This window comes from Tenrec ecaudatus, chromosome 17, assembly GCF_050624435.1.
Source record: "Tenrec ecaudatus isolate mTenEca1 chromosome 17, mTenEca1.hap1, whole genome shotgun sequence".
Lineage (NCBI taxonomy): Eukaryota > Metazoa > Chordata > Mammalia > Afrosoricida > Tenrecidae > Tenrec > Tenrec ecaudatus.
Genome location: NC_134546.1, coordinates 14,996,826 through 15,022,556, shown reverse-complemented (window position 1 = coordinate 15,022,556; position 25,731 = coordinate 14,996,826). Strand labels below are relative to the sequence as shown.

General features: G+C 42.1%; 2 protein-coding genes across 2 annotated transcripts in view; one reads left to right on the top strand and one right to left on the bottom strand.

Annotated features, from left to right (window-relative positions):
• The window catches only part of PPP3R1 (protein phosphatase 3 regulatory subunit B, alpha), a 46,918-nt gene extending 32,430 nt beyond the window's left edge, over positions 1–14,488 (top strand). Inside the window, exons 3-6 of the mRNA XM_075536045.1 lie at positions 6,053–6,229; positions 7,224–7,283; positions 8,737–8,921; positions 12,362–14,488. Of these exons, the coding sequence (XP_075392160.1) occupies positions 6,053–6,229; positions 7,224–7,283; positions 8,737–8,921; positions 12,362–12,409 (470 nt within the window). The 3' untranslated portion in view covers positions 12,410–14,488. The remainder of the gene's footprint in view (positions 1–6,052; positions 6,230–7,223; positions 7,284–8,736; positions 8,922–12,361) is intronic.
• Positions 14,489–17,624: 3,136 nt separating this feature from the next.
• PNO1 (partner of NOB1 homolog) lies at positions 17,625–25,708 on the bottom strand. The gene is made up of 7 exons (XM_075535630.1): positions 25,428–25,708; positions 25,063–25,212; positions 20,793–20,876; positions 20,581–20,641; positions 20,294–20,411; positions 18,677–18,747; positions 17,625–18,072 (listed from the first exon to the last, which is right to left on the bottom strand). The coding sequence occupies exons 1-7, from the start codon at positions 25,632–25,634 to the stop codon at positions 18,005–18,007; spliced, it is 759 nt and encodes a 252-aa protein (XP_075391745.1). The 5' UTR covers positions 25,635–25,708; the 3' UTR covers positions 17,625–18,004.
• Between the last annotated feature and the right edge of the window lie 23 nt (positions 25,709–25,731).

The window sequence follows — 25,731 nt, the reverse complement described above, 5'->3', positions numbered from 1 at the left end:
ACCACTTTATCAGACTGGGAAATACAATGACCATTGTCTCCATGAACAGTTAGATTTGATGAACAGCAGTTCTGCCACATAAACTCAGTGGTAGAGTCTGGTTGGCTTCATTACCAGGGAAAGGGCCTAATTTCTCCTGATGAGTGTATTCATGGAACACTTGATAGAAGCTTCATAAAGGGAGAGCTTGCAGAAGGGCATTTCAAACAGAGGGTTTGTAAGGAAATACAGACATACAATTAAATGTGGTTGCTGAATTGTATCAGAACACTGTCCCTAATAGTAAAGGAAATAGGATATTGGTAAGATTGAGATTTAAATTGGGATTAAGTATTATCAAATCCTTTAGACTATTTAGTCCTTCTTTGCATTAGGAAGCCAATGGAAATTTCCTAATCCAAAAGGCTAGCAATTCAGTTAAATTGACATTTTAGAAAGATTATTGTTGGCATCCTTAAGAAGGGTGGATTGAACGAAATATATTTATCTTATGGGTCACTTTCATTCTACAGTATTCTAATATTCATTACCTCAATTTCAATTTTATAACAGACTTTATAAACATGCCCTGTTATAAAAAATTATAAATATTTATTTATAAATAGATATTTGGCACTTCATTTTTGCCGCCTTTGATTAATGATATGCTCTATATGAGCTGATCTAGATTTATCAATGTACTGCTTGTGGAGAAATTATCTTTTCTTTTTTACTCCTAATTTGTTACCTTGTTTAAGGTTCCCCATCACCCTTTACAGTTTGTGACTGTTTGCTATGACAAAACTAAAGATTGCCAGAAGAAAAGAGTAAGCGAATCCTTAGTTTAGAGAGAAGGGTGTCTGTCTCTTACATAAAATCTGCTAACTTTCAGAAATTGTTTTGAGTGGTTTGCTGACTTATATCTGATTACATAAGTAGAATCTTGTTTCTTTAGGTACTTGCAGGTATTTTGAGCAGTAAGTTTTAAATCTGAAACTTTGAATCCTCAATGTGTAACAGTAATTGAGCACCTGTTAAGGTCAAGGTTCAGAAAACTAATGACAATGTCATGGGCTTTTCTCAGAAATGGAGGAGATATTATAGGTAAATACAGGTAAACAACATTTGTGAGATGTGATTAACTTTCTTTATTCTCCCACAAGAGTGTGAGGATGGAATATCTTTGGGAAAATACGATTTGAATATTTCCCCTTTAAAAAACTATGTACACCGTTAAAATACTCTTTCCTTTTGAAGTAAGGAGATGTTTTATGCTATAGATATATATGTTCATGAGGTCCTATATTTGAATTTTTGATGATGTTATTATAGGGTATATATAAAAATATTGCTGTGATGGTTTCAGTTCATACATGCAGAGGTTGATTGCAAACAAAACATATTTAAACATGCCCCAGAGATCACTGGATGGCTCTCCCAGTAACACTGAGCTGTATTCTCATTCTTGACTCACCGTTCTCAAAGTAATCCCAACTCATAGGGGCTCTATATAGACTTTCCAAGGCTGTAAATCTTACCAGGAGCCAGGTAGCCTCATTTTCCTCCTGCAGAGCAACTGGTGGATTTGAACCACTGACCTTGTAGTTAGTAGGCCAACATTTACCTGACAGCAGCACACTTCATCTCATCCCAAACAGTAGCTTTGAAGGGATTCCGCTTTGCCACTTCAGGAGGTTATGGTGCCTGTTTTCAGTGGGGTGTTGGTGGCAGGGGGTGGTGTGGGTGGATTTCAAAGGGATAATTTTAATAGATTTTTTTTAATACACAGGCTTACACTGGGAGCTTAATAAGAAGTAGTTTCCAGAAAATGGAAAACTACACCAGTGAGAAAAAGACCAGGAACGTTGTGCCAAGGAGTTTTCCGGCACAACCAGTACACCCGTTCAATCTTAAATGGTAGCGCAAGGAAACTGCACTTGGAGAATTTTGTTAAGAAACTTTACCTTACCCACCTACCCACCCTAAAGCCCTGGTTTCACTCATTCAAACCATTTTGTTTCCCAAACTCAAGAACATTTCGAAGAAATAGGGTTTAAGTCACTTGGGTATGATAAAACCGTTAGTTTGATGTGTCTACCACAGAGTTTTGCTTTCTTTGGTGGAGGAGGGTTAGAGATGGAAACAATTGCCTTCAGAAGTGTGTGGGGGATATGTGGAGAAACAATCGTTACACATTTTGATCATTTTGTTTTAATTTAAGAAAAATTTAGGTTAATTTGTTGTAATTATTTACTTATCCTCACATGTACATGCATATCTACACACAAACACAAATCGGTGGATTCAACAAGTTTACAGAAAAATTCCATGATCGCTTAGTTCCACTTTACTGCAAACATTGAAACACCCTCATGCGGTGGGTACCCAGGACAAACCAGAACACGCTCCACCGGGGTTTTGAATTGAGCAACTCGCTCTGAGTCAGTGCACTGTGGTTGTCACCTGGGAAGGTTCTCTCTGGTCACAGTGAATTTTTTTTTGTAAAAACAGTTTTGCTCGAACCTCATTTTTTGTGATGGCTGATGTAAGAGAACGGGATATAGCTGTGAAATTTTGTTTCCTGCTTGGGAAAAATGCCACAGAAACTGTTGTGATGTTGAACACAGCTTACAAGGACAGCGCTATGAGAAAAACTGAAATGTATGCGTGGTTTTGTTTTCAAAAAGGTGAAGTGTTGACTGATGACAAACCTCATTCTGGACATCCATCCTGAATGGATGAAATTGTTGACAAACTTTGTTGTGCCTCTAAGGCCGAGGACAGACCATTGAAGAGAAAGGGGAGTTATCTCAGTTCAGTGGATTTTAACCAAAGATTTAGGAATGAGAAGGGTCCCCTGTGAAATTTGTGCCTTGGGTTCTGACTGACCAGGAGAAAGAGTGGAGTAGAAACATGCCCTGCTTTGAAGGAACAGTTCCAAAGTGACCCAGCCTTTTTCCCAAAGTCATTCATTACTGGTGACAAGGCATGGTGCTATTCTTACGAACCAAACATCAATCAAGTCAGTGGAAGACACCATTGTCACCTCACCCAAAAGAGATTGGCAAGTAAAATCAAAGATCAAGGCGATGCTCATTTGTTTTTTTGATGTGAGGGGGATAGTGCATTTTTGTTCCACTGGGTCAGACTGTTCATCAAGCTTTCTATAGATTTCATAATAGTGTGCAACAGAAAAGCCCAGACTTGTGGTTTTGCCACCATGACAGTGCACCTGCTGACGCAGCCATTTCAGTGTTGCCAGTTTTTGGCAAAAAGCATGCCTTTCTTGCCCCACACAAGTGACTCTCCTGACAGTGCTCATGTGGCTTATTTTTGTTTCTATGAGTGCAGAGGGACATGGAAAGGACAGTGATTTGATGACATAGAAGACGTAAAGAAAAAAATGAGGGAGGTGCTTGTCAGCCATCCAAACAGATGAGTTTGAAACATGTTTCCAGAATTGAATTGTAGCTTTGACAAATACATTAAGTGTAATCAAGCGTACATTGAAGGTGATAAGATTGTTTTGTGAGAAAATACATAGGTTTGAAAATACTCTTTTTGGGGGGGAGGGAACCCTTGTATGTCCTTCATTTTTTAAAGTAATATGTACCTTCCTGCAATCATGACCCCAGTCCTGTCTTTTCACTGTGGGCTAGACTGGAGCACGTACACATAAAAGAGATAAGAGCTTACGACACACAGAATCCTGGAACAGGAATGGGAACAGTGATACCAGGAGGGTAGGAGAAGGTGGAGAGAGGAGGGGAGGAAGGGAGAATCGCTCACAATGATCGACACATAACCACCACTACCATCCCCCTCCCCCAGGGGGGACAAACAACAGAAAACCATGGGGGAAGAGAGATAGCAGTTGGTGTAAGATATGAAAAATAATAAATTATAATTTATCAAGAGGTTGGGACGTTGGGGGGGGGGGAAAGAGCTGATACCAAGGCCTCAAATAGAAAGTAAATGCTTAGAAAATAATGATGGCAACATATGTACAATATGTATGCTTGATACAATTCATGTATGGATGGTTTTAAGAGCTGTAGGGGTCCCCAATAAAATGATCTTTTAATTTAAAAAGTAATACATAGATAAATCATTAAATCATTGTAATGGCATTTCTGATGTAGTGCAGTAGATGTGTTCTTGACATACCTCATATTGCTACAAAATCACATTTCTGGGGAAAACGTGGCATTGCTATAGACCTTCCAAATTGTGAATCTTTGTAACAGTACTAGAAACCAATAGCGACCTTTAAAGAGCTCAGTTTACTTCTGGTATTTGTGCCCAGCACTATAGGCAGTCACTGTTCACACTTACTATCTTTGAAAAGAATCTTATTCGCATATAATTCACGTACCGTGCAATTCAGTAGTTCGGTCATATTGAAGAGAGTTGGGCAGTGAACTCCACAATCCGTTGTAGAACATTCACTTCTCGGACTCATTGCCATCAAACCCCACCCCCCCCCCCCAAGAAACCCTCAAGGCAGGCACTGTCTCTAGCCCTGCCCGTCCTCGATTTCCTACCAGAAAAGCAAACTCCAGGAAACAAAAGATCACTGCGCTCTGCACGAGACCACGGCTGTTCACATCCCTGGTCGCCAGCCAGAGGGAAGTCACTGCAGACTTAGTCACTGGGGTCCTGAAATACAGATCTTGAGTGCATTTGCTTCAATAAAGAGTAGTTAGTAAAAGTGAACCAAGGCTTGGCTGCCTCTATCAATTGTTCTTTGTAAGCTTGGGGATTGTCAACGTCAGAACTCGGATTGTCTTTTCAACTGTCTCATCTAATGTTTAGCAGCTTTTGAAGCCTTCACATTTGACGTTTTCTGAAAAAGAACACACCTTTGTTTCATTTCCCCCTTTAGAACATAGCCTATGAATACTGTGGAGAAGCTCTCTTTAAAATTTGAGAAGACTAACTTCTATCCCTTTAAAACATCGGGGAAAATTCCCATTTGAATCAGTGAAATGTTTATGCTCTGTTCCTATCATGTTCTTGGTTATCAGTATGAATGTGATCTAATTCATTTTACAGCAACATCATGTATCTGTTAACAGCTCTTACTCAGTTTTAGTTAATAGTTTATATCTGAATAGCATATACTTTAATCTTTTATTTCTTACATTGAGAATCACCAAATTGTCAAAGCACTTGGGAAACTCAGTCTCTAATATTATGGTCCATAATACATATATATTCATGGATAGAATACAAAATTTGACTTGATTTTATTTTGAAAACTTTATGGTCTCCAATTATATTTTATCCCATTTACATTTGTATTTATATTAAGCAATAGTAAAAATGCATATGTGAATGAGACTGGTGACATAAAGGCTGGAGAAAGTGATATGGTTTAGGAGAAATACTTTTAGAAAAGTATCTTTTTCAAGAACACGTGTAAGAGATTTGACAGGGAGCGTTCTTGCTCGCAAGTTAATGTAAATATTTCGTGTTAGGGTTTTTAGTTCTCGTCCCTCCTGCCTCACATTGAAAAGTGAATTTGTTTGCTTATAAAAGGTGCAAGGTGTATCTTAGGGCATACACGCAACAAATATCTCTAGAGCATTCAGGAAACTAGAAGTAAATGTCTGGGAGATGAGAAAGGAGAATATCATTCATACAACTTGTAGTATAACATTCACACCACTCAAATTGTTAACCATGGATTATTTCAAAATAAAGTAAGTTAAATGTTTTTTTTAAAGTAGCAAGAGAGTTATTTTACACACAGTACAGAGATCGATTTAGCCCGTCTACTAGGGATCCATGTGACGTCCATGATCGGCTTAGCAGTATCGCAGTCTGCCTTGTCGAGGTGTGCTCAGCATTCTGTGAGTGCTTGTTATGGCAGGTGCAAAGACACTAAAAGGTAACGGAATTAAAATACTTACGATATGTTTTCTCTGTAGTGGTTCGATATTAGTTAACAGTATATATAACTTTTAACCAAATACGAAATTTATAGCGGATAAGGGCTGTTTGTTTCCCCCCTCTTATCATAACCATCATAAAATCATTTCGTTCATCTTGCTACCCTGTTTGTTTGTAGTTGATGCTGATGAGATCAAAAGGCTAGGAAAGAGATTTAAGAAGCTTGACTTGGACAATTCTGGTTCTTTGAGTGTGGAGGAGTTCATGTCCTTGCCGGAATTACAGCAGAATCCTTTGGTCCAGCGAGTAATAGATATATTTGACACTGATGGAAATGGAGAAGTAGACTTTAAAGGTAAGAACATGATTAAAAAAAAGTTTTTCCCCAGACACAAAAAAGACTTATGGGTAATTTTTTATTTATAAAAATACCTGGAAATTTTTGTTTTTCTTAAATGTCTTTATGTTCTTGGTGGTCTTGTGATAACTGTTAATCAACTTCAGACCTCCAGTGAGGGAGTCCAAAGGAGCTAAGAGCCTTTCAGAAATGATCAGGTTGTTCTTGAAAACAAGTCTAATCAGAAAGGGAGATGGTTTTGCCTTGGCTTTTGTAAATTAGTTTCATTTTATGAAAACTCATCGTTTGAAGTTGTGCTTTTTAGAAAATTTTCTTTAAGAATGAGACTTGTACTAAATCAGCCATTTAAAAAAACCTGTAGTTGTAAGAATGTATGTATTCTCATAGGACAGGATTTAATCTGTTATAATCTGGATTTTACAAAGACGTGATAATACGCTTGCTAACACGAACATATGTAATTTTATTTTTGAGTCTATGCTTTAAAGTAAATACTTTATTTTTATTAGAGGCTCATACAACTCATTTTTTCAATCCATACATCGTTTGTATTTCACTTCTAATTTTGTCATTTCATTTTGGTAAACAAAATTTTAGTGAGGAGGATCCGAAACGGAGTATGATTTTAGTGTTTAACAGACAATGAGGAAAAACGACCATTTGTCATGACCCTTACAACTGTTTATTTAAATAAATCCGAATATTTTGAACCAGAAATGTAAAATGTGGGGTTTTTGTGTTAGGTACTATTGTATTGCTCATAATAAATAACTTGTTTAAATTGACTTGACATTAGCCCAAAGTTCAAATACAAGAACCTTGTTTATTTAAAATAGAAAATTTGACATTTTCCATTTTAAACTTTGCTAGTAGTATTTTTTCTCTAACAGTAGTAAAGTATCCTTTTGTGAGTATGGACATATGGCTTTGGTTTGTTTTTTGGTCAAACATCAAAACTTGTGATTTGTAAATATTTTCTACTTTTATCCAGAATTTATTGAGGGCGTCTCTCAGTTCAGTGTCAAAGGAGACAAGGAGCAGAAATTGAGGTGTAAGTAATATTCTTCACTAAATTTATTTTTCTTCTTAAACTACCCCCACTCCATGCTGCAGTATTATCTTTTAAAATGGTCTAACAGTTTTATTTTACTCCACTAATACTAATTTTATATCTTTGGTGAAAATACTTTCAGGACACTTGCAAATAATAATTTTAATGTTTTGCATTTAGAAGGAAAATACATTTTCTATGGAAAATAGGAAATATGAAGTGTGTATATGATTTCTCTTAGAAAATGTTTTTATGCAAGAGAGAAATGTTCTAATGTGGTTACTATCCAGTACCCTACACATTACCTTTAGTCAGAAGTCCAGTACTTGTTTTATGTAGGACCCTGTATTGTAGTGAATGTTTGGATTCCCTTGTAAACTGCTAAACTCTTAACTAGACAGACATTTATTCAATTACAATCCTTTGAGACTGGGGTATGTAAAGATAAACTCTTGATATAAATGTAATACTAGCCACAACAATTGCTGTCTTTTATAGAGGTTTTGGGGTAATTTTTATTTACTGCATATGTTACAAATAGGTGCAATACATGGTACCAGAATAATTTTTTTAATTTAAATGTTAAGAAAGTGTATACGATTACAGTACAATGCCACATGTTCATAATTTATTTCAAATTGGTCTGCTTATCACCCATTTCAAACCATTAATAATGAAATGTTATTTGAGGATAACTAAAAATCATCTGTTTTCATTATTAATAATAAACAATTACAACCAATGCGTAAGAGAACATTACTGTGACATGTAGTGGTTACGTGTTGGCTGTTAATCACATGCTTAGCAATTTGAGCCAACCTGCTATTCTATGGAGAAAGTTGCAGCTGCCTGCTTTCAGTAAGCTTTACAGCCTCGGACCCCCGAAGGACCGGTTCTGTCGCACAGGGCCACTGTAAGTTAGCATTGACTTGGTGGTGGCAGTGAGTTTTTTTTATACCAGTAGCCAAAAGATAAACTTGGCAGAAATGATTTTATAAAATATCGCTGCCAACTTTAATTTGTTCTCTGACAGCTTATGTATCACTTGGATTTTTGCTATAGGAACCAACGGGTTGCAAATGTTAGAGCCCCTGCTTTGTAGATGCTGGAGCTTAGCAAGGTTAAGTAAGCTAGCCTGTAAGGCCTCACTAAGGGAACCCTAGTGGCAGTGTTAGGTGTGGACCTCAGGGTCAGCCGCACCAGGTCACCAGCTGCTGCTCTGGAGGAAGCTGAAGCTGTCTGCTCCCACAAAGGTGTACAGACTCGGGACGACTGTTGTGAGTCAGAGTCTGCTGGGTGGCATGCGTTTGCTTTGTGTTTGCTTACAATAACTGGCCCAGACAGTCGTGAGCCCAGGGACGATACTCTTAATTAGGCTAATTGCCCCTAAGAGCCACTTCTGTAGGAAGGGGGCCATCCTTATTCCGGATGTTCCTTCCTCTTTCTCTTTTAGTTGCCTTCCGGATCTACGACATGGATAAAGATGGCTATATTTCCAACGGGGAGCTCTTCCAGGTGCTGAAGATGATGGTGGGGAACAATCTGAAAGATACGCAGTTACAGCAAATTGTAGACAAAACCATTATAAACGCAGATAAAGATGGAGATGGAAGAATATCCTTTGAAGAATTCTGTGCTGTAAGTGCAAAAGAGTGGTTCTTGATTACTTTTTTTTACTGGTATTTTGCCTTAATATATATATGATATTTATATTCAGTTGCTCTAATTGCCCCATATTAAAAGTTTCAACTGTTTTGAAATGTTTTCTTTGTTGCAGTTGCTAGTCATTAAGATTTATTATTCTCAGAACTTAGTCATTTCATAAAATGTTACAGAAGCGTTGGCTTAGCAGCTGAGCATGTTCATCATTGGCTTCCCCTAGGAATTCCACATTACCTTACATACCCAAACCAACTCGTAACGCTATGGGAGGAGAAAGCCCAGTCTTTGTCCTGAAGGGCCGCCCGCCCCAAGTGTAAAACACTACGGCACTGGGACTCATACTGTATATAGTTAATTTAAAAATTTCAAATGCCAACATACGCAGATATAAATCTTCTAAGTGACTAGTGGCAAGGTTACAGTAGTGGATTGAGCCTCGTGCATTTGTCTTTGTGTCCTTCCTCTAAAATGAAATGAATGTAACAGAAGGAGTTACGAGCCCACAAAAACAGAGTGATCAGCAGTGGAGACAGTTAATGTTGGTAACTTGGGAAGGCTAGTGCTTAAACAGTTTGGCATGCTGACAGGAGAGTTCTTAAACTACTAGTTTTGGAAGCTGAAAAACACCCTGATTTGCAATGCCAGATCCCTGGAAGGCTCAGAAATGAGTGGTGTAAGATGAGTCTGGAAGTGGGAATGAAGGTAAGGCTAGATACAGGATTGGTTTGAAGTCTGGTGAAGAAGCAATTACAAACTAGATCTCTTTCTGTACCCTGCTCAGTTGGATCATTGTCTCCTCTGCACCCTAACAGAAATTGGGGAATGTCAAAATGTTTGCAGGCTAGAAAACCAAACCGGAAGCAAAGTTGTGGAGAGGGAGGGGAATCTGGGAATTAGGTGAAAAGTACACATATGTGCATGTAAACACCTCCAGCTTTTTCTGCTTGGCCGAATTCCTGACTACTAGACTTACACCCTCAGGCAAGTGAACTCCCCTCCTGAGGTAATGTGGTCTCCCCAAAGAACTGCCCCACCACATCACTCAAAGTGTAGCCGTACTCTTCCAGAAGCAGAAGAGCCAAGGATCACCAGGTGGATATTGGTGGAAAATCTCAAATACAGAATAGAGCGATGAAACCAAAACCTTTCCCCCCTGCCCATCCCCAGAGCCATCTTAAAAGAAGTAGGTTATGCAAAGCCACTAAAATATTCGATAGCAAAACACAAGGTGTTTGTTGTTGTCTTCAGGGATATAAGATTTTAAATTGGGCACTATATACAAGGGCACTTGGAAATTCAATGCTGAGTTGCAATCCAGGAGGCCTGGCACCTGGATGGAAGGAATTCCAGAAGGCAATCTAAGAGGATTCAGATCTAAACCAAATGAAATGCGGTCCAGGTTTAAAAGACTTAAGAGTACCATCATAGAATATAAAAATAATTTGTACTAAAGAAATCTCAAAGTTGGGGGAATAAAAGATGTTCTACAAAATTCTAATAAGCCATGCCAGGGTGCATTCATGCAAAGACTCGGTGATCTTATTTGTCTGTAGCAAAGTCGGAAACGAGATTACACAAAAGAGCCAGCAAAGACAAAGATTGGTTTGACAAACAAAATAAAACCAGGGCTTCCGACCTTTCAGCCAGACTCACTAGGGATTGAGGAAGAATAGACCTAAATGTGTAAAGTGTGGGTGAACTAGAGTGATAACCAGAACAGGAAAAATTGCCAGTCGCAGTCCTGCTAAAAACTTCAGTCTCTCTTAAGGTGTAGCGTAAGCATTGTATTGTGTCCACTTCTCTCCCTTGCTCGAATGCCTCTGCATTTTCACCAAGAATGACTAGCACTCACCAGGCCCCTAAAAGAACTCAGGGAGCCTCTCCCAAGACTGTCCCATTCCAGGCCGATGACCTGTACTTTTTTCTGTTCTAATTAATAATCCCTGTTTTCCGGTTTCTTCTGATTTCACTTTCCCGTCATTGGCCATTCTTGAACTGGTTGAAATCCCTGGAAAATGACAAATGTGCAGGCAATGAAAATAATTACATGCGATGCTGTTGTGCTGTAAATAGTATTTTATAAGTCACAGTAATGTGAAAGGTCGCATTGCTGCCTCATCAAAATGAGGGTGTCATTCCTTTTACGAGGTGTGGGTGAGGCAGAAAGTAGACGGAGTGGAGATTTCGAGTGAGGAGTGGTTAAGGAGCTCAGTTCTCATCTTACGTGCTGAGACCCAGTGGACAGTGTCAAACGAGGCAGCAGTTTGGACTACTCGGAGACATAGAGGTAATGCTGAGAAATTTTAAGTGACTGCCTCTGAGTAGAAGGAAACTAAAGAGTTAGGGGCCCAGTTGCCCACTGCTAGTTTGACTTAAACGTTGCTAAGTTTAAATTTAAAAATGATATGAATGCAAGTATACCAGCAGTAAAACCAGCCAGAATGAGCCTCTGGTATTAGAACCAGCCACCTCTCGGTGGGGGTAGGTGGTGTTGGCTGACGAGTGCTAGAGTGGGGGTGGGGGCTCAGGAGTTTTGGTCTAGGTGGTACTTACTCTCACTTTGCGTCCTTAGCTTTTTCGTATATTAAAGAGCTCTGGTAGCATAGTGGGTCATAAGTTGGGCAACCGATCACAGGTCTGCACTGCGAACCTGCCAGCCACTCCGGGGGAGGAAAATGGGGCTTTTACTCTGTAAAGATTTTAACCCTCAGAAACCCACGGGGACAGCTCTACTCTGTTCTGCAGGGCTGCCGTGAGTCACCATTGACTTGACAGCAGAGAAGGCCTTTTGTACTCGACCTTCCCCCAAGTAATAGTATAATAAAGATTATACTTCACGTTAGCATGCCAAGGGTTCACTGTGTCGCCTACAGCAATTTTATACTTCCATGATTATGGAAAAATAATATGCAGAAATATTTATTCATTTGGTACTTATAGCCTTCTAGAAGAGATAGTTTCCATATTTGATTTTTGAGGACTTTATGTAACATCTGGTTATCATTTAATATTTATTGGCAAACTCCAGAGAGGCCCAGTCCCACTCGTCGTTTGTTTTTGTGTCTTTGAGCTAAGAATAGTTTTTAATGTTTTAAAAAATATTGTTTTAAAAAAGAACCCACGAGAGAAGCAGTACTTGGCCCATAAAACCTACAGCACTTACTCTCGAGCCCTTTGTAGAAGGAGATTGCTGATCCCTGGACTAAAGTGCAAACATAAATGCTCGCTAGTCTTATGGGAAAGGATCCATGGAATTCTCCGTGTAGGCAACTCAGGTGGTTTTTGTTTTTTTTAAACAAAGTCCAGCTTCTGACAGTGCAGCAGAATAGTTTTTGTGAAGTAACAGTTTCAGATTGTCGAACTTGAGAGCGAACTGGCCTGTGTTGCTAAGCTTGGTTTGTTCCCATCTCTTGCAGGTTGTAGGTGGCCTAGACATCCACAAAAAGATGGTGGTCGATGTGTGACTCTTTTTTAGAAAGAGTACACCCAACACTTTTGCTTTCTTCTCCATCTCTGAAGATCTGCTCAAGACGTCCAGCAATGCTCTCTGTGTATTTAAATGGAAGTATTTTTCTCTGTGAAGCCACATTTTCCAACACGAGCCTCATGAAGCCAACTAAGTGTTATTGAACTCTTCCTCTCAATAACTCAGTGTAGCACTTTAACGTCGGAAGGACAGCAAGCTGCAAAGAGCTTATCACTGTGGTGGAGAAAGGGAAGGGGTTGGCTTTTTAATTTATTTTTCTTCATCTTTTATAACAAGAAAGTATCTATATATACATATGTAAATATTTATATATAGATATATGTAGCTTTCTATATATGTAGTAGGTTGGCTTTAATTTAATATACTTGATCCAGAATCAAAATGATAGAGTACAGAAGTGCCAAGCAGAACATTAAGAAGTTCACAACCATGGATCATACATCCTTTTATTTCACACAGTTTTATATAGAGACAAGACTACAATTCGAGCTGGGTGTTGGCCAGCTGTTTCCCTCTCCTGTGCTTTTTTCCTTGGAGAGATTGACAAATCATTGGTTAACGTCCTATTAGTTACCTTAATTTTTTTTTTTTTTTTGTAACAAAGGCGTCTGAGACTTTCTGCCTATGACTCTGTTTCCAGGGACTGCGTCTCCTTGCTGAGCAGCAGCAGGCTTTAACGCCCTCGGCTTGTGGAGCACGGCTAGTACATTGCTGTCGCCAAGCGCGAGTGCCGTGTTCACCCACTGACTGCACGATGCTTAGGGCCGCTGCCTTCTGTTACTGCGTGGCCAGGAGCCATTGCACTTAGTATGTGTCCCTGGGTCACTGTCAGTCATCAGGTGTGATGACTGTTTGCTACATGAAAGTCAGAAGCTGTCTGAGGCAATCATGATTTATCTTCTGCATTTCTTAGTGAAGAGTACCTGAAGAACATCATGGAACTGCTTAGGGTTTCCCTTTGTTTCATTACATGCTTCAATAACTTGTCCTGTAAACTTACATGCAAACCATACATTTCCCTTCTGTTTGAAGAGATTTGCAGCTAATTTTAAAACGGGTGATAGTTAATGTGCATGTATGCAGCTGAACACCCATATATTTGTGATTTGAATGGGAGAACTCCTTGTGCTAATCTATGCCAGAGAAGAGCAAAATTTTATTCCGATTTATACCTCTTTAATTTCTTTACCACCTAGAGTGCATGATGGGTTTCCTATTGCTGTGCCCATAAAATTTTAACGAATGATAATAAATTTGTGTGACATAAAAGTAGTGTATCATGTTCCACCACTTGATAGTGTCCCTTCCCATTTCTGCAAAGGTACTGTTGGCTGGAAGAAAAAATACTGTTGCTAGCTTTCTCCGACAGGAGTGTCTTGCCCTATGTAGTTTTTCAACACAAACTGGTTTTCTAATCATGAGTGGAAAGGGGGCAGGTTCAGTCGACTGAAACCGAATGCCCTGCCTGCCTCGCTGTCCCTTCACCTGAGTGCTGCACACCCTGGCTGTCTGTGGGGGAACCCCGGTGCTCGGCGTCCTTGCATGACATGGAGTTTGCATGTAGATCGATTTAAAGTGTACCTCTTGTTTACATAATTTGCATAATTAAAAAAGATAATGTTGCCAAACTTTGGAAATGTTAATGTTCAAACTGAAAATCTCCACTACATGTAACTTTCTTCCTCTGGATCAGAACGTGGCTTATAATCCCAGCCAGTGATTTGATCTGTTCCAGTGTCAACTGCCATGTGCTCTGCTTCAAGGGGAAACTAGTCTTTTGTGAATTTTTTGTACATAAGTATTTGTTACAAATATTTTAGCAAATGCTTTCTATTTCTCTTGCTTGTGCATATCTTGGCTGGCGTTACAGAAGATAGTGCAAACATTATGTCCTTACTGGGGAATGAGGGTTTTCTTTTTGAGTTTGTGTGGGGACGGGCGCAAGGGGGGGTTTATGTTGAATGTTTAGTTTTTCTTCTGCATGATCCATCTTGTTGTGGGATCTTTAGAAAACTTCATACTGTATGAATACAAAAATAAAACATTTGAAACTTGATTCAATGTATCCAGTCTCTGGTGGGGTTTCACAGCCAATAAAAATCTAAAATGGTCCATGTTTGATCTCTATCAGCCATGGCTAAAGGGAATTTGTGGAAACAAGTCCTTACAAGACACCCATGAAGCCTGATAGAACCCTTTTTGTTTGCCGTTCCCCCAACCCCAGGCTTTGCACAATCTGTTTTCCAGCAGACAACCGACTTGTTAGTTCTGTGCTCCGGCTCAACAGAAATTCCCCGATGGACTTGCTGAGAAACTCACATGGAACCCAGGTTCAATTGACCCTGTGCTGTATTTAAAAACCTTTTTATCAAGTGTCTTTTTCTGACATTAGACCACCTTTGAAGTAAAATTAAGAGCTCCGAGTCTAGATTCTGCCTCATGATGCCTTGCACAATGACTATTGAGTAAAAAAGAATTGGACCTTGTGATGCTATTTGTAAACAATGGGTTGTCATTTTGCAGCAGATGCTATTGAATACTCCGGTCACTTAAAGAGACCGTGTTGTTACAAGAGGTAAAAATTGGTATTTTTTGGCAATTCAACAAGTTGTCAACAGTTTTCCGGACCCGAGATAGTGGTGATGGTAGATGGAGCCTTGGGCCCAGGTTGAGATGCGGGCTGTTGGGTTTTACACCTGTGGTGTGTGAGCTCTGCTTCCTTAGCCTGCCAGGGGCATAGACTGGTTAAGCCCAAGCACAAGGGTCCATTTTTAAATTGCTCTTTTTAAAAAAAACAAAACATTTTATTAGTAGCTCTTAGAAATATTACAATCCATAGTTCCATTACATGAAGCATAGTTGTACTATGGCTGCCATCATCATCTTCACTGGATATCAGCTCCCCAGCCTACCATCCCTAAATCTTTTATATAGTCTATATTATTATTTTTGGGGAGGCCATAGTTTATACTATCCAAAGTATCCTTTCACCTTGCTCTTAATGGTCTTAGGATAGACAAGAGGGTAAAAATCTTAGTTTCTAAGTCTGATCCCCAAAGAAATAGGTGTTTAAGCTCCTCAAAGATAGCTTGAAGACTAAGGATGTCTTCAGAAACTCCAACATGCGCTCCAAAATCTCTTTTATCAGCAAACTACCCTTACCCTTACCCTTACCCCTGCCACGTGATGCTAATTAGACCAAATTAGCCAGCCCTGGTCTCTCAAACCTCCCAGACTTTCTTGGACCGGGCACTTAACGCTTGCAGCTGCATCTTGCCCAGGCAGATGGTTTTGTACGCTGACACTGTTGTCTCATTGCCATCAAGTCAATTCTGACTCCTAGCAACCCAAAGGATGGGTAAGTGTGAGTGGAAAAGTGGGAGCAGAAGTCTTCGGAGTGCTGGGAGAAAACCCCAGGGCCTCTACTACCCTTACCTGCTGAGAACCTAAGCAAGCGTTGCTTGGTTAGACCCGTGCTCCACGCAGTGTCCCGTTTCAGTGTTGGCCAGTGGTGCTGTTGAGTACATGCTGGGCTGCTAAGCAAGGCCAGCGGTTAGAACCCACCAGCCACTCAATGGGAGGAAGATGGGGCAGTGCACTCCCACAGGAACCCGAGGGCAGCTTTACTCCAACCTGTTAAGGGCAGCATGAGTGAACCGTAGCAACGGGCGTCTTTGTCCTAAACCATGTCGGTTCTCATGTTTAGCAATTAGGGTTCTGAACTGTTGCAGGTCAAGAATTTTAGTGGATGTTTTGTATCCAAAGGTCTGGCTGTAGGAGTGGCAGAAAATACTGCAGGGTGCACATAGCAAGGAAATATGAACAAGAATGAGAGTCCCGAGGCAATTGTTTTGTTCCACCCGTAAGGTGCTAAGTGATATGCCCCTTATTGAGATCAGTTTTCCATGCACTGTTCCTGTAAGCATGGGTGCCCTTGTGGGTTGAACTTAGAGCTGTGAACTGCAAGTCGTGCATGAGCCACCTCATGGGAGAGGATGATTAGGCCCATCTGTACAGATTTAATGTCTTAGAAAGGCAAAGGGGCAGCACTCCTGTGAAGTGGGGTCACTGAGTCGGAATTGGTGAGATGGCCATGGCTAGGTTTGGGTATTCCTCGAGTCCTGGGGGTGCAGTGGGCACCAACAGCTCCATGAAAGACGTGCTGTCCTGCTACTTAGCAATTGCAGCTTTGGAAACGGGGGAGTCACCTGTCTGTACTGAGGGTTGCTAAGCTGGGAAAACCAGCAGGCTTTTATAGGTTTATTCCTCCCTCCAATAGTGGGGCTCCTTCCTATTTCCTCTTTCAAACCCCAAATCATATTATTACCACCTTGAGGAATTATGTGGGAGGGGTTCCAAACTAAGCCGACATTTAGCACTCAAATACGAACAGCTGCCAGGGAATACTGCTTGCTCAAATCGTTCTGGTAAGAAAACTTCAAAAGGATGTTTATTTGAACCATATTAAAGCATTATCTCAGATTTTAAGTGATGGTGTAAACATTATGCTTCAGTTTCTTAACATAAACCCAACATTTATCGTTAGTTAGCAATGGTTCACTTCTCAGTTCATTGCAAAACACTTTTAAAGTTGTAGACCCACTCCCAGGAGAGTACACCGTAAATAGTCATATTTTAAATAAAACATCTTGGTCACTGAACCAGGATTAAGATGGACGAAGGCTTTTCAAAAAGGCCTGTGTAGATGGAACCAACACCAATTGTGCCCGTAGTCTGCATATTTCTGCCTACTGTTAAGGATTTTTAAGAAATGCATTGTACAAACTTGGGACGGTGGCACATGTAAATGATATAAAAGCAACAAGCTCAATAATTGGAAAGGCTTTTCATTTTTAGGGACCTTTCTAATAAGAAGCAGTTTTAAGAGTATTAATGAAGGATTTAAGAGATGTAAAGAACAATGTATCTCAATCGAGTTTAAATAGGGAAGTTTCTATTTAAAATGTATGAAACTATGTAATATTTAAATATGTAGTCACTAATTAAAAGAACCTTCAACATTGGTCATTCCAATGGCTTTCATGATTTGAAAAATGAAACTTTGCTCACACCAAACTTGTGACAGAAGGCTTTAATTTTAAAGACCTCAAAGCAGGAACAGAGTAGCCTTTCCTGATTTATACAGAAGAGCCAACACTGCTGATGGCCTGATTATAACAGTCACATACCGCTTTTTGTGTCAAGGGTCATTTATCACTCATAAGATTTTCTAAGAAGTCTAAAACCCATGAAGAATATTTATAAACTTACAAACTCACAAATTTATACTGAAGAGCAATTTAAGTTAAAGCATTCCCCTCTAATGAGAGAATTAAAAACCGCACATCTGCCTTGTGCTTTACAAGGACAATTTACATCTTGTTGATGTAGAATGGTATTAACGTCTGATAGTTACGATGACCCGTAAGGCTGCAGGGTGAACACCATCCCACTTTGCCTTGGACATGCTTCTGGCTGAGAGTGAGCAGAGCTGACTGAAGAATTCTCCACATGGTTCCACCTGTCAGTGTGTGGTCTTAAGAGAGTCAAAACACGAGTCTCACACGGGAAGTCAGAATCGATCTGCTGCTCTGCTGGCCACCGCACGGATGTTGCCATAAACCTTTGATGGAGGATTTCCTGCAGGGTAGAGAGCAGGGTTAACCTCATATACAAACATACCCATACATATGTAGCTAGTTACATGACGACGGTCCATAGCCCAAATATAAGTGGAGTATCTTCCCACTGGTCCTATTTTAAATGACCCAAAATCACCCTGAAGGAAGGCATTCTTTAAGGCACCACTTTAAGCTTCTAGGAGTCAAAGGCACTGAGCTATCAACAAACTTCCTAAAAGATTCTAGTTGGTCAGCCTCCTCAGGGGAGAGGGCACTACAGGAGCGGTCAGCTTATGAGCCAGTCACTCGTTAGGCTGTGCCGCCTGACCAAGGTCGGAGAAAGTGCCTGTTGAGCAGTGACTCCTGTCGTGTTGGGCCTACAAGTTGCCTGCTCTTCTGGGACGGCTTTTTCTGTGCCCCTCACTAGAGGCAACAGCGAACATGTAAGCAAACAGCAGCAGAGACACAAAACTGCCGATAACGGTTCCCTCTAGGCTCCCACTTGCCAAGACCCAAAGTTCTCCACTTGCCATCTCTAACGTTACCCTTAGTCTGAGTTACACATGCAGTTTGAGTTTCAAAACTCTGTTATTTTTAGAGAAAAAAAACAAAAACTTCGTTACCCAGAATGAGGTTGCAAATGGCCGTTCTTGCCATCTTGATGTTTTGGAAAGAGCCAAGAATGTGAACTTTCCTGAAAGAGAAAATGCAAAGAACAAAGTCAGAGACCAAAGGCAATCTGTTCATTGGAAAAGAGGATGCTGAGGATTCCTACGTGAGGCAGGAGCGGCGTCCCACCCTGGGAACGGGGAGTCCTGGAATCCCTGGCGCGGACAACGGCAAGAACCAGGGTGGCAGCTGCATGACATGACTGCCACCCTGGTGGCACAGGGCCACACTTTGTCCTTCAAGCCAGCTGTGACTCACTGGAGCCTGGCCACAAGCAGGACCGGGGCCTCAGCAGAAACGTGAAAACCCAAAGGGCATGGCGCCCTACTTTGTGATGAAGAGAGTTTGCAGTGTAGGAATGGATTCACATTGAATATTAATATCGTTTGTTTTAATCTTGATGTATGCTCATCTGCATTTGGCAGGCTTACTGAAATGTTAAAGGTTAAAAGTGTATTAACACATCTAGTTTAATAGGACATACCAATCACAATTTGACTAGCAAATCAGTTATATTTTTAGATTTCTGAGTTAACCAAAGCTGTCAGATCCACACACACACGGTTTTTCTGAATGTGAGACATCTCAAGAGCTTTGAGTTCTAGTTCAAAGACACATTCCTTACGGCTTCCCAACGAGAGCAGTCCACGAAAGACTTAAGCCACACATTGGTTGTGTGGAGAAGGTCCCCAACACAGGTCCCACTTCTTGAAGGGGTCTCAGACGCTGGGCGCCCTCGGTGGGGAACAAAGACGACATGGCTTACAATGAGAGGACCTCTGGAGGGAGGAACAGGCAGCTCCTACTCTCAGTCAATTGCTTCCTCTCAAGTTCACAGCGGTTACGTCACTGGAGCCTTCGGCTGGCACGGGCCCCAACAAAGGCTGAGCAGCTTCATGCCCTCCAAGGTGCAGTCGACCTTGCCCCCGACCCCCTTCTTCTAGGCCTGCACCTTCCATCGGGTAGGTGTCTGCTCACAGATATCTGCTCCAATTTTTCACCCAACTTGCCATACTGAGCTCTGGTTTACGAAAGCACTGAAACAACTTTTGTTTTCTGTGCACAAGGAAAGCCCTCCTCAGCTCTCCCTGCAGATCTACGAGACAGCCTGCAACACCCGTTCACCGCGCCCCTGTGACGGCACAGGGCTCCTTTCAACAGGATCTTTGACGGTAGAACCATACACAGGGAGTCCCTGCCTTCACAATGGAGGCGGTGGCCAGGAGTAGAACACCTCACCGGGCGCCGCCCCCCCCCATCATCCCTGCCTTTTACGATCACGGTAAGGCAATCTTAACACAGGCCATCGATGCACAAACATCTGAGAACAGCAGCACAAGTTACATACTGCCAAACTGTATGGAGTATATATATATCACTAATGATAAAATGTCAAACAAAACAAACCCCCAAAAGACCAGCCTAAGTATCCTAGGCTGGGCACTGCCTGTCCTGACAAGGATCCTTGTGGTGACAGAAGTACACACAACACCCATTTTGTGACTTATTAAACCGTCAGAAGATCACAGAGGTCAACTGCGACAGTCAGTCTCTCAGGCGCAGGTACTTACACATCGGCCAGGACAATCCGCGTCCGGGTCACGTTCTCAATGGTGAATTTGGTTTTCCCTCCTTTGCCAGCGATCCGTCCGATTGCTCTCGAGAGGTGGTCTCCCTTTAATGGCTTAACTACACAAGGACAGCGTTAGCTCAGCGCACTGCTCACCTCCAGGGAAACGTAGCACCCACGGAATTTTCCTGCTCAGTGACCCAGCAGACATTACACAGGAAAGAACACGAGCCAGCACCGAGCAATACAAAAGGGCAGCGATTCCCAGGAAAAGCACCACGCGCTCACCGTCTGTAACTTCAAACGACTCGAGGAAGAGGTCGTCCAGCCTGATGAGGGCGAGGGCGTCCTACGAAGAGAGCAGACGCTGGGACCCGGCAGAGCACACACAAACGCAAACCCACACATCGCAAGGCATGCTGAAGTCAGCATTGTTGTACAGGCCCAGATGCACAGAAGCGCTCCTGTGCAGTACTTGCCACACCCGGGGAGTCACGCACCTCGACCTGAAACCCCAGAATAAAGGCTTTCACGAAGTCAGCGGCTTTTGTCAGGGCACTGACATCCTGGGTTTCTTTACAGGTCTGTGTTGGGGAGGAGAGGAGAGTGCAAGTTAGAGCCGAGGATGAAATCAGAGATTATTCCAACAAAATCCAAGGAATGCTCTTTCCCCATTTTCTATCATTTCCTTCCCCAGAGCCTCTCCTCGATGTATCCACTGTGACCCAAAGGACAGAGCAGAACTTCCCCAGTGGGTTTCTGAGGCTCTCAGTCTTCACAGGAGTAGACAGCCTCTTCTTTCTCCTACAGAGTGGCTGGTGGGTTTGAGCCACTGAAGTGGTTAGCAGCCCAGCAAGATAAAGGGCATTATGAAAAAACATCAATAGGGAAATACTAAGCTTTCCACATGAAATCAAACCAAAACCAAATTCACTGCCACAGACTTGATGCCAATTCACAGAGACACTACAGGACAGGGTAGAACTGTCCTGGTGAGTTTCTGAGGCTGCACTTCCTGACAGGAGTACAACGCCCCAGCTCTCTCCTGAGGAGCAGTTAGTGGTTACAAACCGTGGACCTTGCAATTAGGGTAACCACTACCCCACCAGAGCAGCCAGGCAAAAACACCAGATTCCAACACTGCATTGGAAGTTCTTGCCTGACCACACAGGCAAGAAGGAATAAAAGGAATCCACATCAGGAGAGGCGGAACCGACCTCTATTTGCCAAAAACAAGGCCCTGTATCGAGAAAGTTCCAAAAAGTCTGCACGAGAACTAGTAAGATCTAATAAATGCATTCAGTCAAGTGACAGGGCACAAGGACATGCGCAAATTAGCTGTGTTCCCACACAACAGCCATGAACAATCTGAATAGCAAACTAGGAAAATTCCATTTACAACAGCATGTAAAGAAAATTCCCAAGAATACATTTAGCCAGGGAGCTAAAAAGCATATACAATGAAAATTATAAAGCCCTGCAGAAGAAATAAAGACTAAATAAGTGGAAAGACATCCTATGTTCATGGACAATATTGGTATGACACCAGTGGTACCCAACGTGATCTACAGACCAACACAATCCTGACCGTTATTCCCTTCGTCGCTTTTGCAAAAAGGGAAAAGTGATGGTCAAATTTACACAGAACCGGAAAACCCAAACCAAGAAAACCCACTGCCGGCGAGTCACTTCTGGCTCATCGGGAGCCTCCAAAGTTCAATTGTCCCACGGTGTTTCCAAGGCTGTAATCTTAACCGCCTCATCTTTCCCCGGTGGACTGGACAGTCACATGGCCAGCCCTTCAGCTAACAGCTGAGTTAGCACTCTCACCACCGCCGTGCTGCGTCAGGAAATTGCAAGGGGTCTTAAATAGCAAAAACCGTCTTTGAAAAGGACAAAACAGAAGGGTTTATTCACGTGTCCCAATTCCGAAACACAGGACTCACAATAATGTGATTCTGGGAATAAAGAGCAACATACAGACCACTGGAACAGAACTGCGAAAAATAATTTAGGGTTTTCTCTTCATTATAAAAAATAAATACAAGTAGAATGGGGACAATTGCGTTTCCACATGCAAAAAAAAAAAAAAAAGCTGACTACAAACCTCAGACCACATAAAAAGTTTAGTCAAAATGGACTATCGATCTAAATGTAAGAACTAAAACTCTTCGCATCTTAAAACCTCGGGAATATGTTTTAGAATCTGAGTTTTCTCAATGGATTCTTGGACATGACACACATACGCAACCATGAGTAATAAGAGGAAAATGAAAAAAGCAAACAGTTTCATAAAAATTTAAACTTTTGTCTATGAAAGTTTTGTTGTTTACCAACTAAGTGAAGGGTCTATAAAATGGGAGAAAATACCTGGGAACTGCATATCTGATTTATTATCTAGAACATAAACGGAATTCCTATAACAACCACCAAAATACAACAACTCAGTTAAGAATCTGGAAAAGGACAAGAATAGCACTTTCTCTTTACAGACATGGAAACTGCTAATAAGGACAGGAAAAGAAATGCGCAGGATCATTAATCATCAAAGGATGCAAATTAAAACCATAAGATGCTACTTCATACCCACATGCAATGGTTTCGAGGTGTTGTCTAGCAGTTCTTTTGAGTTTGTCCCGGGTCCTAGCAAGCCTATGTGTAACAGAACAAAACCCTGCCCAGCACTGCATCATCCCCACCCACAATCATTTCTATGTTTGAGCCCAGTGTGGCAGCCATGATGTCAATCCATCTTGTCAATCCATTTCTTCGTCACTCCTCTGTACTAAGCATCAGGAGACGTGCAGGAGTAGTGATCATGTGCTGGGCTGCTAAATGCAAGATCAGCTGTCCAAAGCCTCCAGCTGCTCTAAGGGGGAAAGACAAAGCTTTCTAGAACCCTAAAGAGTTACAATCCCCCGCCAGTTCTACCCTCTTCTTTAAGGTCCCTAAGAATTAAACTAAAAACCAAACACACTGCCACTGAGTTAGGGCTGGCTCATAGCACCTAGGTAGGGCATGGTAGAACTGCCCCACCCTCGGTTTCTCAGACTGTAACTCTACAAGGATATTATTCAGTCATAAGAGACACAAAATCCTGATACATGCGCTGACATAGATTAACCTGCAGCGTTATACTGAGTGAAATAAAACAGACACAAGACAGATGGATGCCCCCACTCCTCTGAAATGTCCATGACTTGCGAGGGTGTAGAATTCACGGCATTAGAGGTTACCATGGGTTAGGGAAGGAGGAGAGGGGAGGTGCTGCTGAAAGTGTACGAAGTTGCTATTTGGGATGAAGAAAAAGTTTTGCAAACAGACAACTGTAACAGTTACACAATACAGTGAATGTAATTCACAATCCTTTTGAGTTGCAGACTTTATAAAAAAAGTGGTTTACAAAGCAGTGTTTCTGTCATACATTATTTAGCTCAACAAAATTAGTTTACAAAAAAAACCAAAAACAACCCATAAACAAACTAGACCCTTGTTCCAATACTGTGTCTTTGGATAAGACACTTAGGTACTATATGTCTTAAGTTTTCTCATCTGAAAAGTCAGGCCACAGTGGAAGAACCTGAGGAACCTCTCATAGAACCAAGACTTATTTACCAACTTGATGATTTGGGCCCAAATATACAATTTCCTTGGCCATCCGTTTCCCCACATCTATAACATGGATGGCGATTATCTATTTCATAAGGCTGCCTCACATAACAAATGATGTAGTGTCCGTCTAAGTGCCGCCATGGTCCGGAACAGAAGGTCTGCAAGTGTCAAGACAGCTACTGTTACCTGGCAACAAGCTGGCCCTCAGCTTATGGCAACCCCATGCACAACAGGATGGGACTGTTCTGATCCACAGGGTTTCCATGGGCTGACTTTCAGAAGTAGATTACCAGGATTTCTACCTCCTGTGCTTAGACTGGAAGTTCTGCTTAAATGTTTGATATCCAAACAACATGCAACAAGCCTGCACTGACAGACAAAGCATGACTTCCCGAAGTACAAAAGATGAAGTCTTGCCACCTTCACTTCTAAGGAGCACTCTGAATGTACTCGAGTTGCCTGACCAGGAGTCCAACCCAGGGCTCCCCACGGAATGTGCAAAGTCATCGGACCACCAATGTCCTCTTCGACACGTTAATGGAATCTCATTCAGCTTTGCTGCAAAATGTAACAGTTAAGCAAAACCAAAGAAAGGTGCTGAACAAAGGGTAGGCAAAGCCACCAATTATAAAGGAGGAAGAACATGAACTAGACCCATGGCAGGAACTGTAGTAAAAGACAAATAGAGTAAGGAGACCAGGACCTTCTACAGAGGAAAAAGCTATCCAGGTGTATGGGGATAGAAATGCTCAAAGTAGTGATGAGAACTTGGGACCAGTGTCCAGTACTTGAAAAGCAGGTACAGTGAAAGCTTGATATTTTTGGTTTTAACCTTCTAGGCACAGAAGACAGCAACATATTGTAATCGAAAGAAGCTGTGTGGGTCAAGGTCCATTAAGCTGGAACTGGCACTGGGGGTGTCGGGGAGGCTTCAGAGTTTGTTGAAAAGAGAATGGAATCTCCCAGTGTACAGTCTGAAGTCCCCTCACATCCGGGGAAGGCGACATTTAAGCAACAAGGGAAACTTGCAGAGAAACAAACGATCTTTGTAAGACATCATCAAAACCTGAGCGACAGTGGCAACCAGTGCCAAGTCGATGGTATGGCCGTGACCAGCTATTTACAGCAAGGCCTGTAGGGAAATGGCACTCTCCTTACCCTGATTTCCACATTCCGCGATTTCAAGTTAAAGCGGATCTGAAGTCCCAGGTGCTCTACAACAGGCGTGAAGATCTTCATCCAGTTCTCTTTCAGTGGTGTGTATCTGTTCGCTGGCACGGGGACTTTCCTTGTTTCTTCTTTTCCGCCCTAAAGGGAAAAAGGACACACAACTTTAGTACGTGTCTCCAGAGTTGAGGGCTTGCAGGACAGCTGATCCACCAAAATGTTCCTTCACGGAACGAGTTAAACCTCGGGAGTCACTTCTCTAGAAGGAGAGCTCAGTCCACAACAGCGGCGGCGGCAGCTTCCACGTCACCCAGACGGATCCCTTGCTGCCCCCTGCCCGGCGTCCCCTCCAGTACCAAGAGCCCATCCCCGGAGAGGGGCGGGAAGACGGGCCTCTTCGCGGGCCGGGCCTCCTCAGTGTCCATGCGGTCCCCGTCTTTGCTCTCCTCAGTCGCCGACAGCTGCTTGGCCTGCCGTTTCCTCGCCCGCCGGCTTCCCTTGCGAGTGACGTGAACGAAACCGTCCGCGGCCCCGGCGCTCTGTGCCTCCATCTCGCCTTCCATCCCCGGGACTCTCCGGCCCCGCCGGTGCTTCCGCCTCTCACACGTGGGCTGCCGCACTTCGCATGCGCACGGCTCACCAACCGGCCCCTGGGCTCCG

Coding starts and splice junctions, on each gene's coding strand:
- PNO1 (XM_075535630.1), bottom strand. CDS start 25,634: ATGGAAGGCGAGATGGAGGCACAGAGCGCCGGGGCCGCGGACGGTTTC. Junction 20,642..20,792: donor TTCTGGGGTTTCAGGTCGAG/GTGCGTGACTCC, acceptor CTCTCTTCGTAG/GACGCCCTCGCCCTCATCAG. Junction 20,412..20,580: donor GTCGTTTGAAGTTACAGACG/GTGAGCGCGTGG, acceptor GTCCTTGTGTAG/TTAAGCCATTAAAGGGAGAC.